This window comes from Marmota monax, unplaced genomic scaffold, assembly GCF_021218885.2.
Source record: "Marmota monax isolate L192 unplaced genomic scaffold, Marmota_monax_Labrador192_F-V1.1 WCK01_AAM20220418_F8-fsc00198, whole genome shotgun sequence".
Classification (NCBI taxonomy): domain Eukaryota; kingdom Metazoa; phylum Chordata; class Mammalia; order Rodentia; family Sciuridae; genus Marmota; species Marmota monax.
In genome coordinates, this window is record NW_026693558.1 from 1,704,696 (window position 1) to 1,717,048 (window position 12,353).

General features: G+C 38.7%; 1 protein-coding gene across 1 annotated transcript; it reads right to left on the bottom strand.

Moving 5' to 3' along the window:
• Positions 1-7,412: 7,412 nt before the first annotated feature.
• On the bottom strand, positions 7,413-11,273 carry LOC124102392 (thyroid receptor-interacting protein 11-like). Its single transcript, XM_046458658.1, has one exon. The coding sequence runs from the start codon at positions 11,271-11,273 to the stop codon at positions 7,413-7,415; it is 3,861 nt and encodes a 1,286-aa protein (XP_046314614.1).
• Positions 11,274-12,353: the final 1,080 nt, after the last annotated feature.

A 12,353-nucleotide genomic window follows, 5' to 3' on the forward strand; every position in this document is an offset into this window, starting at 1 on the left:
TAAAAGTTGCCACCCAGGTAAACAGAAATAATGAAAAAGAAATGTGTACAGACTCAGCAAGGATCTTTGGCCCTTAGTCCAGGGGAATTGGAAAGGCAGAGAAATTGGGCAGGGCAGAGAAGTTTGAAGGGGGGTTTAGGTATGTGTCTATCTGTGTATCTCATTCCCAAACCCTACAGAAGCAAAGAGAGCCTGGCCTGGCAGTCCTATTTGGAACTCTGATTCCCAGATAGTTTTGAGAAATATATGAGGAACAGGGTGCTTCTTGTCATTTTGATTTTCCCACCCTTTCAGTTGGTATAGGGAAGCTGCTAGGAGCTCTCTCCATACCCACAAAGGGCATTGGCGTTAAGGTAGAGAAAACCTGCTAGCAAGCCTAGAACATCCCGGGGAGGCTGGAGAAAGGAAGGCAGGATCACTCACAGAGAGGAGGCACTGTACCCTGCTAGGCAGGCCATGTCTTGCAGGACCTTCTCCCAGCCAGAGGACTACCAGACCTCCCCCACCCACCCACAATGAGCCACAGAGCATGGCAGGAGGACTTGGGAAGTCGGCCATGCCACCAGCGCTGGCTTCATTAAAGAAGGTAAACACTAGGGAGTTTGAAATTAAAGAGACAAGACTCTAATTACCTTTAAAACCAGCTCCAGGACGCTTCTCCTAGCTCCAGCCTCCAGCCACTTAATGCGGTAGCAAGGTTTACTGAAGAGGCTAGCGAGACAGAACATGCCAAGGAGTGGACTTTTATTGGGGAACAAAAAATTCCAGGGAAAATCCCATCCAATGAAGGTTAAGGGGGACAGCATCCCAAGGTCAGGGGTGACAATTGGGTCTTCGGGGCAGTGGCCAGACACATCTCTGCATGGACAAGCCCTCGGACCTGGAGAAGGGTGGGGAAAGCTCTGACACAGCTGTGCCTAAGCACCTCTCACCCAGTCAGGGGGTAACTCAAATCACGTGCGAGGATGGCCGCCCACAGGGAAGAGACCATGTGAGTGCCCAGAGTGGGCCCCCTGCACTGCTTTTTCTCCACCTCCTCGAACTTTGCAGTTCTCAGGACTGCAAATGGTGTCTGAAGTTCAGAGAGTTGGCTGTGGAGGTCAGGGAGATTTAGCAGGCTGTGGTCTTGCCAGGATCACTGAAATAGAAAGCCCAGAGGTCGAGTCAACACCGGAAGAGTGTGGCACAAGGTCATAAGTAGGGCCCCTGGTTCTAAGGGACCTGTTAGATGAGGAAACATGCTGTCGACCTTACCCAATCTATGGAAGCATTGGGGGCTTTTCCCCTTCTTTGCAATCTCCACCGTACTTTTCCTCCAACAGAAACTGGTAACTAGAAGAGAAAGGATCTATAGGGACCTGAAAAATCAGAAAATCAGGTTAACTTTCACAGTTTTATACACACACACACACACACACACACACATTTTTACTGGATCCATAAATTATGCATGTATGTCCAGAGAATTCAGAAGATAAAGGCACTTTCTTTTTCATTTTCAAGATAAATTATTTAATTGTATCCTGAATTTCTACGTACAAAGGTTACTCATTTAAAACTTTAAAATATATAATCACTAAAATTGCAATCTCTACCATTCATCTAAAATTTATAAACGTTTTAAGGTTTTAATGCAAGGTTTTTTAACCTCAGCCCCATTTACATTTTTTTTTCCTGGATCATTCTTTGGTGTATTGTAGGATGTTCAGGAACAGGACTGGCTTCTCCCTGTTAGAGATAGCTAGTAGCAGCTTCACAGTGGTGACCATCAGAAATGTCTGCAGATTTTGCCCCTTGTCTCCTGGAGGGCAAAACTTCCCCAGGGGAGTGAGAACCATGGCTTGGATTCTTTTTAGAAGACTCCAAGTCGTTGATTACCTGGTACAATACAAACATGCCTACAGTGAAGGGAAGTCCTCTGAGCCTAGTCAGGGATGGAGATTTTTGTCCCTAATTTCCACAAAGAACTGCTCTTGGAGTTTTTCTGTCTCCTTTATCCAAGAAAGGACATAGGGAAATTTGCCTCCTTCCTAAAGAGAGAGCGGAAAAGCAATAGGAGGAAGAATGGCTGAGGAAAGTAGTAGACATTTTTTCTCTTATTTACTTTGGGATGGTGAAGTGGGGAATTGAACAAACAGATCCATATGAGTTCTGTCCAGGGAGGGTTACATTTCATTTCAAATTGACTGGTGTTCTTATCTGATCTATTTTCTTGAGAGGTAATAATAATGAGGATTAGGAAGGATTTGGGTGCCATGATCTTTCATTCCAAAACCTGTAGTTTGCAAAATGGTTACTTTAAGGCTGATTATATTTCTTTGTTTATTTTTTAAAAGTATTTTCTGCCTAGTTTTTATTACGTTTCCTATCAAAGATGTTCAACTCTTCCAGAAACACTGAGGAAAGAAAGAAAGAGAAAAAAAAAAGAGTATTGTCCCTAAGGTTAGGCCAATACATGGTATGGCAGGTGTAATGGACACAAGAGAACTTCAAAGAAGAGGCCCAAATGGATAGAAGAAGACAAAGGCCTCCATCATACAGTGAATTGCCTATTTTGTTTTGTTTTCATTTCTTAAAAGATGTTTTATACCCCAACACCACCAAAAATTAAAATAAAAAATAAAAAGAGTTATAATTTCTTTTTCCCCCCTGTTTTCCTATTGTTTTAAGTTATACACAACAGGAGAGTATATTTTGACATCTTTATACAAACATGGAATACATCTTATTCTAATTAGAATCCCAGTCTTGGGTTTGTACATAAAGTGGAGATTCACTATGGTATATTCATGTAAGTACATAGGAAAGTTAAGTCAGATTCATTCAACTGTCTTCTCTCTTCCTATCCCCCACCCCTTCCCTTCATTCCTTCCTTCCCCTTTGTCTAATCCACTGAACTTCTCTTTTCCCCTCCCCCCACTGGTTGTATGTGTTTTTAAGGATAAAACAATCAAGTCCTGTTAGTGAAGATTTGTGAAATGGTTTTCCCAAGATTTAACACAATCTTTGTTAAATTTATCTTAAAACAGGGAGTGGGATCCAATAACTTTTATTATTCATTTTAACATTCTGATTAGAAACTTTGAAAAAAATCAATTTACACATGGATTTTGATATTCCTTTCAACCTATACATTAACTTTACAGAAATTAAAATATCAAGTATTTTTAAGCCATAGAAAAACTAAAAGAAAATTTAATTGAATATTTATTAATTTTTCATCTTACACAGTGTGTTCAGAGTTTATGTGAAGGTGAGGGGAAGACATGTTCTCTGGATAAAGGCAACCTTGGTATGCAGATAAAAGTCTGTAAGGTGATAAAAGCTGTCCTACACCTTTACTAATCAAAATTTGCTTTGTGGATATATGCCGCAGTCTGGCTGGGCACACAATCACGAGCCACCACACAGCTTGTAGATTCAAACAGCAACTCTTTATTCCCGAACTCACACCAGCCATCTACAATCATGTTCTGGGGAAATCCACATTCTCTGCCCAAATCCACCCCCACTGGGCTTCTGTCTCCCAAAAAATGCTGTCTGAATCCCGTGAGAACTCAAGGGGAACTCAGGCAGCAGGATACGCCCTATTCCCAGCAGGAATAATCTTAAACCTTAAACCTGGAACCTAAACTGGGAATGCCCTAAACCCGATTATCTTAAACCGGGAACACCCTAATCCGCCCTGGTCCTTGAGCAAGGTCACCTACATTCAATGTCACTGCAACATGTCAGCAACATGGGGTACGCTGGCAAGGAAATTGTCATACCTACTTGGCTAATGGCTCCCAGCACATGTCCATAAATTGCTAAAGGTTTGCAATAAATTATCTCAAATAATATTTCATCTGTGCTCATAAAAAGTATACACATTTTAATTGTTGGGACCTTTTACCTCTCCTGGGACCCAGGCCATTATTGGGTGGTGGCTGAGGTGGCCTCATGGGTTCTTCCAGAGCATTTCCGTGTACATGACCTCCCTGGATTGGCGTTCGCAGGCTTTTAGCCCCTGCATGGGCTTTTGACTTTAGTGCTGCCTAATGGTTTAATCTGAAATCTTCCTAGGCCCCTTAGTGATAGTGACGTAACTGCCCCTTATTCGTTCTTCCTACTGTCTCTTCTTACTGCCTCCTATCACTACATAACCTTGTCCCTGACACAATAAAATTGAGATTGTTGCATCTTCTTGGTTGACTCATCTCCCGACTCAGTGTGATTGTGGGCCAGGTTGTGTGGTGGGCCAGGTTGAGATACTTACCCTCTCCCTCAGCCCAGGAGACACTAGCTGGTCTAGTGCGCTTCACTACCTCTGCCAGAGCGTGGTTCCGACAGCTGATGCCTCTGAGACGACAGGCTGATCCTGCCTGCCTCCCATGTACCCTTTGTCACAGGGAACGACATTAATGTGAGACCAAATAAAATCCAGTGATAGACATTAATAGAATATCTCAAATAAGTATTTAATAAAAAGGCTAGCAAATTCAGGGTCTTTAATGAAACTTTAATAAAATTTATGAGACAAGGAAACTGAAAGCACAATATTTTCTTAGGAACTCTTCTGTTTGGCTTTATCTTGTTTACAATATAGAAGCTTTTTCTAAGAATGCAGGGAGTATGAAATCTTCTAAGGCTATCTTGCTGTTTTCTCCATTAAACCCCTTGTCTTAAAAAAAATCTTGAATCTATATTAATCTTTGTAATTTTCTGACTACCTATATAACATATTTTTCTCGAGAATGCAGTGAGGTCGCTGTTTCCAAGAGCTCTTCAATTCTGAAATATAAGAAGTGTGTTTCCAGGCATTGAAACCCAAAGGCTCAGCTAGACACAATGGAGTGAGCAGAATATATAAAAATCTCTCATGACAAATCTGAACTCTGGTTTTCCCAACCATATGAAGTCTATTGGAAGAAGATTCCAAGTAATTTGGCAAGTCGAAGCAAAATATATACTTTGATATTCTTTTCAGGAGTAAGCCATGTGATGTTGCAGGAAGGCAGATTTAAGTGCTGAATTTCTGGTTGTATCCCCCCAAAAGTTGTTCCATGCATATCATGCAAGAATGTAACCTCCAAAAAATAAATTAAAAGGGGAGAAAACTGGACTTAAGTAGGCTGGATAATATTTGCATGTTCATGCATTTTTACCACACATCATACCTTCTTATTTCTTCCTTGCTCTGATGTGAAGCATGTGCTTTCATTTTTCATTTTGGCTTAATATGTTATCACTTAATAATAATTCAGTAAATTTAGTTAGAACAAGAAAGTCACCTAATGACTCATGTCTTAGGGATGGTTTCAAAAAAAAATAATAATAATTGTGCATTTTGTACCATAGAGTATTCCCAGTGTTTCCTAGAATTGTTGCAACTGATGCTGGAAGCTTTGAAATAGAGCAGAAGGCATAAGGGCTGTGGCTTGTGACCCTTCCCAAAGTAGGTAAGATTGATAGACATTGAATGCAAACAAACAACTATGCATCATTGAATTTTTTCCTGTCACTAAAATGCTAGCAGAGCTCAAGGAATTGTGAGTCCCTTTTTCTACAGTACAGGAAAAATAAGAAATTTAAAGACTTGAGTTACATACAATTTCTGATAACGTACCTTAGTACTTAGGAGGTTCTCAACTTAAAAACACAAAAAGAGAAATGTCATCATTTTCCATAGCATTTGGAAACTTTCCATAGGTTGGAAACTTTACTATCAGAGCTCATCAGTTCTCAGACATTTATATGTTTTGAATACTTAGCCAATCTGAGATTGGGATGCATCTTCCAGTTGTTGTCTCAGTGATTTTGTTCATGCCTAACAACTGATGGCATCTTAATTTTGGTAAAATAATGTAAATGTTAAGGTGAAATTTAGAAATAAGAAAGGAAAAGCTGATATGTGTAGCTACTGGGTGTTTTGTCTTCCTTTTTTTATTTTTGTAAAGTAAAACAAAAGATAACCCAAAAGTTTCTAGTTTAAGTTAGGTAAAATCAAAGAGGAGAAAAAAGGAGATAATATAGCTAATACTTCTCTGCCACCTGTAATTTCTAAAACCACTAAGAGCATTTTTATTAAAATTAACTTTTTTGACATTTATATTAAATTATATAGTAAATATTAAAGAATTCAATCTATATTATATTATTTAAATTTACTTTGTTAAATTGTATTAATTTAAATGAAATTTAATGAATTTTTCAATATAAATCATACTATCATTTAATATAAGTTAATAAACAATATCAGTTAATAAAATAAATTTAAATCAAACAATAGTATTAATAAAAGAAATTTAAACAATACTAATAAAATAAATTTAAATTAGATTAATTTATATTAAATGATAATATAATTTATATTTAAAAATATATTAAATTTTGTTTAAATTAATTTTAATAAAAATGTTCTTAATAGTTTTAGAGACTACAGGTGTCAGAGAAGTATGTGCTATGCAATCTGCTTTTTCTCTTCACTGATTTCACCTACTTAAGATAGAAACTTTTGGTTGATCTTGTACCTTAATTTATCAAAAGGTTGTAACTACTCCTATTTTAAAGCTTTTCATCTTTCAAAAACTGTTGTTAGCTTATTTCTCTCCCCAACTTCTTTTGATCTAATGTTTTATAAAATGTGTTTATAAGAATTATTGTAGAGCCCCCAATAGTATGTAGATAAACAGTCCAGATACTTAATGATACATTCTTACTAATTAACTTTTCAATTGGAAATGGATCATGTGATCCCACTTTGGGGTTGACTCATAAAAATACTCTTCCTTCTGGATATATTTAACATCTGGAAAACTGAATTAACGTGAAGTGACTTTTATATAGAAATGGAAATAAGCAAAATGGATAGGGGTCATAGAATTTGGATTAAAAGCATCTTAGTATTTATCCACTAAGCTTCATGTTTACGTCCTCTCCATTGGAATTTTCGCTTGGTACTTGTACAATGTTATCTTGGATAAACTAAATATTCTCAACTTTTTGCAACATTATATTTGGTTTTCATGTACTCTAAATCTGAGACCTCCTTCATTTTTTATCTTAATGCCATTAAATTTAACAAATATTATTATTTAAAAAAAAGAGGTTGGAACTAATGGTTCAAGAATGCTGCTCTGTACAATTGCTCACAAAAGTACATCAGAATTGATGACTGGTGATGATTAACTGCTACATTGGAACAAAATTTTATAAACAAAAAAGTGCTATAACAAACAAAACAAATTTTTAAAAAAGAACTATAGCAAAAAAACATAACAACAACCCAAAAAATAAAATAAAATACCTAGTAGCTATAAACCTACATATACCAGCTTTTTTGCTTTCTCTTTTTGTCTACAAATACATGAGTACTTTTTCAAAAGGCCATGCTGTAAAACATCAAAAAGTGTTATGGCTTCTTTAAAATGCTAAATATTTAGAAGATCCTGGAGTACAACTCTGGTACTATTGTCCGGGGACACTGGCAAAGGTGTAAAGGTAGGCCAGAAATCTGCAATGGGTTTAAAAAGAGGATGCCCAGGTCCACCAAGTCCAACGCCAGCTAGGTTACTAAGAGGCACAGCTGCTGAACGGGGAACCAAGAATGGATTCCCCTTGGTGCTTCTGCCAGCTCTTAATTCGGGTGCATCTTTAACATTTCCTGGTACATTTACAACTTGCTGTCTCCTTCCTGGTGAGTCTAGACAGTCCATGGCATGGGCAGAAACTTTTGGTGGTGAAACAGAGGGATGAGACTCCTTTTCCAGAAATTTGACAAAGAGTTCTGCAAAAGAACTATTAAGCGCAGGTTGTTGATTTGGTCTCAAAGGAATGTTGGAGACACTTTTCGATGCCCCTCCAAGCCAACTACTCATCCACTTACTGACACCACCATAATCTTCATTCAATAATTGCTCCAATTCCTCCTTTGGAATGTCCAGGATGCTCCCCATCAACAGCAACACCTCACGACGTTTGTCTTTTGGAGTCTTGAAAAGACCAATAAAAAGGTTTCTCACGAGGACTTTGTCCACTCTTCCTTCTGTGCTGCTGACCAAAGTCGACAATTTCTGTTGTACATGGTCAAACATTTCTTTTCGGAGCTCGTTTTGTTTTTTCAGTTCTTCCATCTGTTCTTCCTTGAGATCTAAGTCTTCTCTCAGTCTGGAAGCAGAATCCAACATAGCATTTGCTTCATCCAAACGTTGCTGCAATGATGATACTTCTCCTTCTAGCTTTTCAGCCTTGTTCTTCCATTCAGCTATCGACTGTTTTTCTTTGGCTAATTCAGCAGAATGCATAGCTTTCTCTTCTTCTTGGAAGTGCTCTAAAACCCTTTGCAGGTTACTTGATGACAGGGCATACTGCCTTACTCGTTCCTGGGAGAGCGAAAGCTGCAGTGCATTCTCATCCCTCTGTTGAGAGACCAGACTCAACTGTTCCTGCAGAGACTCTATCTGCACACTGGCTTGGTGACTTGCTTTAGAAGATGCAACTAGCTTTTCCTCCAAGAGTGTGACTTTCTGTCTCAGTTTAATCTCCTTGTCTTCTGCAGCCAAAATTTCCTGAGTGTAAGGCTCTTCTGATTCCAAGAGATGGCTGCGTAGCCTTTCTAGCTCCCGGTTTAGGCGTAATTCTTGGTCCCGTAAGTGTTGAACCTCTTTTTTTCTTAGGATTTTTACTTTGGTCTCTTGAAAAATATCAGAATTCAGTGTTTGAGCATCTCCTCTTTCTCCAGGCAACTGGGCTTTTAGTTCTTCAATAGTTTTCTGCAAGTTCTTAATTTCCTCCTCTTTTTCTAAAATTAAGTGGCTATGCGCAGCATTCATCTGCTCATATTTGTACTTAAATTCATCCATTTCCTCCTTCTGCTCCTGTAAAGACTGAAGTAGTTGCATTTTATGCTTGTTTTGATTTTCAATTATATTCAGATGGTCTTTAATTTCATCCTCCAGATGATTTTTGACTATATTCAGTTGAGATACCTCCAATTCTAGTTCTGTGATAGCATCAAGAGCTTTATGCTTAGCCACTGGTACAGCTTGACTGTGCTGTTCCCTAAGTATTTCCAATTCTACTTGCAGATACTTGTTTTCTGCTTTCATGTGGGCAAGAATTCTGTCCTTTGCTTCAATGGATTGCCTTAAAGTTTCATTTTCTCTTAAGGCCTGAGAACACTTATCTAAATCCTTTTGTAGTTCTGAACTTTTTTCTTCGAGTTTTCCAATAAAAACTTCTTTCTCATTTATGACTTGTATCAATTGCTTCTGTTCTTCTATATAAGATGCCAAAATTTCCTCAGTTTCTTTTTGACCAGCAGTCATTTGCTCAATATTCTTTTTGAGTCCTGCTATTTCAAAGTCCTTCTCTTGAGTGAGTTGAACTACACATTTGTGTCTCAGCTTTAAGGCAGAGGTATTCAAATTATGTGCTTTGGAGAGTTCCTGAATAGTCTGCCTGTGATTATTTGCTTCTTCCAACAGTCTTTTTTCTGCCTGGTGCAGTTTGGCTTCAATCTCTTCTTTGTCTCTTTTGAGAGTCTCCGTGATAGTGTCTTTTTCTTGAGAGATTTGATTGTTAGCAGCAATAGATTCTTCCAACTCATGTCTTACATCTTCACATGCTATAATCAACATTTCATTTTCCGTTTTGAGATCAACAGCAACTTTCTTTAAATTTTCATTGAGCTGTTCTACTTCAGAAAGATTTTGCCTTACATTGCTAACTTCAGCTTCCCGTTCTTTAAGCATGTCATCCTTACAATGACTGTTAGAGTCTTCATTCAGAGAACTTCGGTACTTACTCTTAAATCCAGACAGCTCATCTTCAATTTGTCTAATGTGATCCTTAAGCCCAAGGTTTTCCTGCTGGATGTTGAAACTATTTTTTTGTGACTGATTTAGCTGATCTACTAAATCTTCTACTTTACCTTCAAGCTTCTGCTTGGTTAAATGCAAATCACTGAGGCTCTGTGCATTCCTAGTTAACTTCTCCTTCTGCACATGCAACTCTTGGGGTATGTTCATTTTATCATCCTCAAGTTGATGAACTCTCTGTTTTTCATCACCTAGTTCTTGTTCCAACTTCTTGATGACAAGGTCTCCTTCATTTTGTTGTTTTGATAGCTCATCTTTTATCAAAATTATGTGCTTTGTAGCTTCCTGATTCTGATGATCCAGTTCTTCTAACTCAGCTATCAGCATTTTCTTTTCATTGATAGTCTGATTCAGTTCTTCCTCCTTTGCCTTCAAGTGAAGTTTTAAGTCTAGTAATTGTACATTCAAATTCATGTCTGTCGAAGTTCTCTTTTTCATGACTTGATAGTCATAGCTCAATTTTGACAGTGACATCTGAAGTTCCTCTTTTTCTTGACTCAATGATGACTTCTCTTTTTCTAAAGCTTCAACATGCATTTTAAGTTTCAGATTGTCTTCTGCAAGATGGTTAACCTGGTTTAAGCCATTTAGTCTCATGATTTTCTTCTCAGCATCAGCCAGGGCTTGTTGTAGCCTGAACACTTCTTCCACTGCTGAACTCTGTGGAAGGATTTTTCCCTTTTCTGCCACAGTAGGACTGTGCTCCAAAACTGACATTTCATGCTGATGATCATCTATGTATGGACTTTGGTTTGGTTGAAGAGTCTTGATAGTATTTTGTACTTTGCAGATTTCACTTGTGTCAGAATGATGTGTTCCCTGAGCCTCAGCAATCTGCCTCGAGTGGCCAACTTCAGATTCATGTCTTGCAACTTCAATTGACAATCTGTTTGTTTCTTGTTGTGATAAAATTATGTCACTAAAGTCCATGTCATCATCACGAAAGGCTGAAAAATGACTACTGATGCGGGAATCCAATGGAGCCAGTGCAGTTGTTGGTACATCACCAGCTCCTGAAGGTACTGATTGAGCAGCTGCCTGTAGTTGGAACACTTGATCTTGCAGTACAATCTGTCTTGCTTTAAGATGGCTGATCTCTCCCTCTTTCTGTTGCGGTTGATTTTGGTAACTTATAGACTGATGCTTTATTTGCAGCTCTGATGCTTCATGCTTTTTTTCCAGATCAGTACAATACTTTTTCAGTGTTTCATTCTCACATCTTAGTGTGGAATCAGTAGTTTCCATTTCCTTTCTCCAACAATGATGTAAAGCTACTTCTAGGTCTCCTAAGTCATCCAGAAGTATTTCCCTGGTGAAGCTGGAGATATGGCCAGTGAAGGAAGCCAAGCTGCTCCCCACCTGACCCAAGAAGTGGCCTAAGCCTGAGCCCAGGCCTCCAAACCAGGACAACATCGCCGTCACTTCAGAGATCCATCGGACCAGCTCCGAAAACCGCGTCCATCACCATCCACTTCTCTGCCCCGAACGTCCTCCAGCGTTGCTAGGGTCAATTATGACGCAAGCGCTCAGAATTCCTCACAGCGCGAGGTTCCTGGGGCTCTGCCAACCCCAACCATCCCTTCCTGCCTGTAAACTCAGAAGCCTGTCCTGGGCTTTGACCAGGGACTGGCATCCAGTAGCTCACTCACCCCCTGCGGGGCCCCTGCTTCTTCCCTGCACTTGCCTGTCAGCTATTGGCTCACAGGATTGGGCAGGGTTGGCTGGGAGGAGCTAGAGCTACAGGAAAGTGTTCTAGTTTGAGTCCAAAGGCAGTGTGCTGTGGAGCCAGAAAGAATCAATGTTGTAGATGAAATCCAAAGATAGTTCACTGGACAGTTCCCTCTTGTCTGGGAGAGGTGGGCTTTTTGTCGCATTCAGGTGCATTTAGTTGACAAGGTGAGGTGTCGCTCCATTACAGAATGCAATCTACTAATTAAAAGTCCCCGATTCAAAAGTAAATCTCACCTCATAACACCAGCACAGACACACCCAGAATAATAGTTGGCCAAATATCTGGGCATCCTAGCCCAGACGAGTTAACATATAAAATTAACCATCACAAAGTCTTAATCATTCTCAGAATTCAAATTATAATATGGATTATATGTCACTAAAGAACCATCTTTACCCTTTCCAAAAATAAATTTTTGCTCTAATCTATAAATTTTTGAGTTCATTTTAATATTATATGGTCCTTGTAAATTCTGATTGAAGTTTATTTAAGTGCTCAAAAATTCCACTTCAATTTCACTTAAGAAAATTTGTTTTAGAGCCAATAGGTTGATGATCACTTAACCTATTATTGTTTATCAATGCCAAATATAATCCAGGTTTAAACAGTACAGAGTGAAATAAAAAGTTGGGAAATTTTCTACTATGGAGTAACAATCCTAAATTTAAATCCCATACCTAGAATTAAGTATCAGAAGGAGTTAAGATAAGGCCCTGCTTTCTAAGGTGTTTAAATTCCAATAAGTTAATGAGGAGGCAGTT

Excerpts from the sequence above, each read along its gene's own strand:
- LOC124102392 (XM_046458658.1), bottom strand. The coding sequence starts at position 11,273 with ATGTTGTCCTGGTTTGGAGGCCTGGGCTCAGGCTTAGGCCACTTCTTG.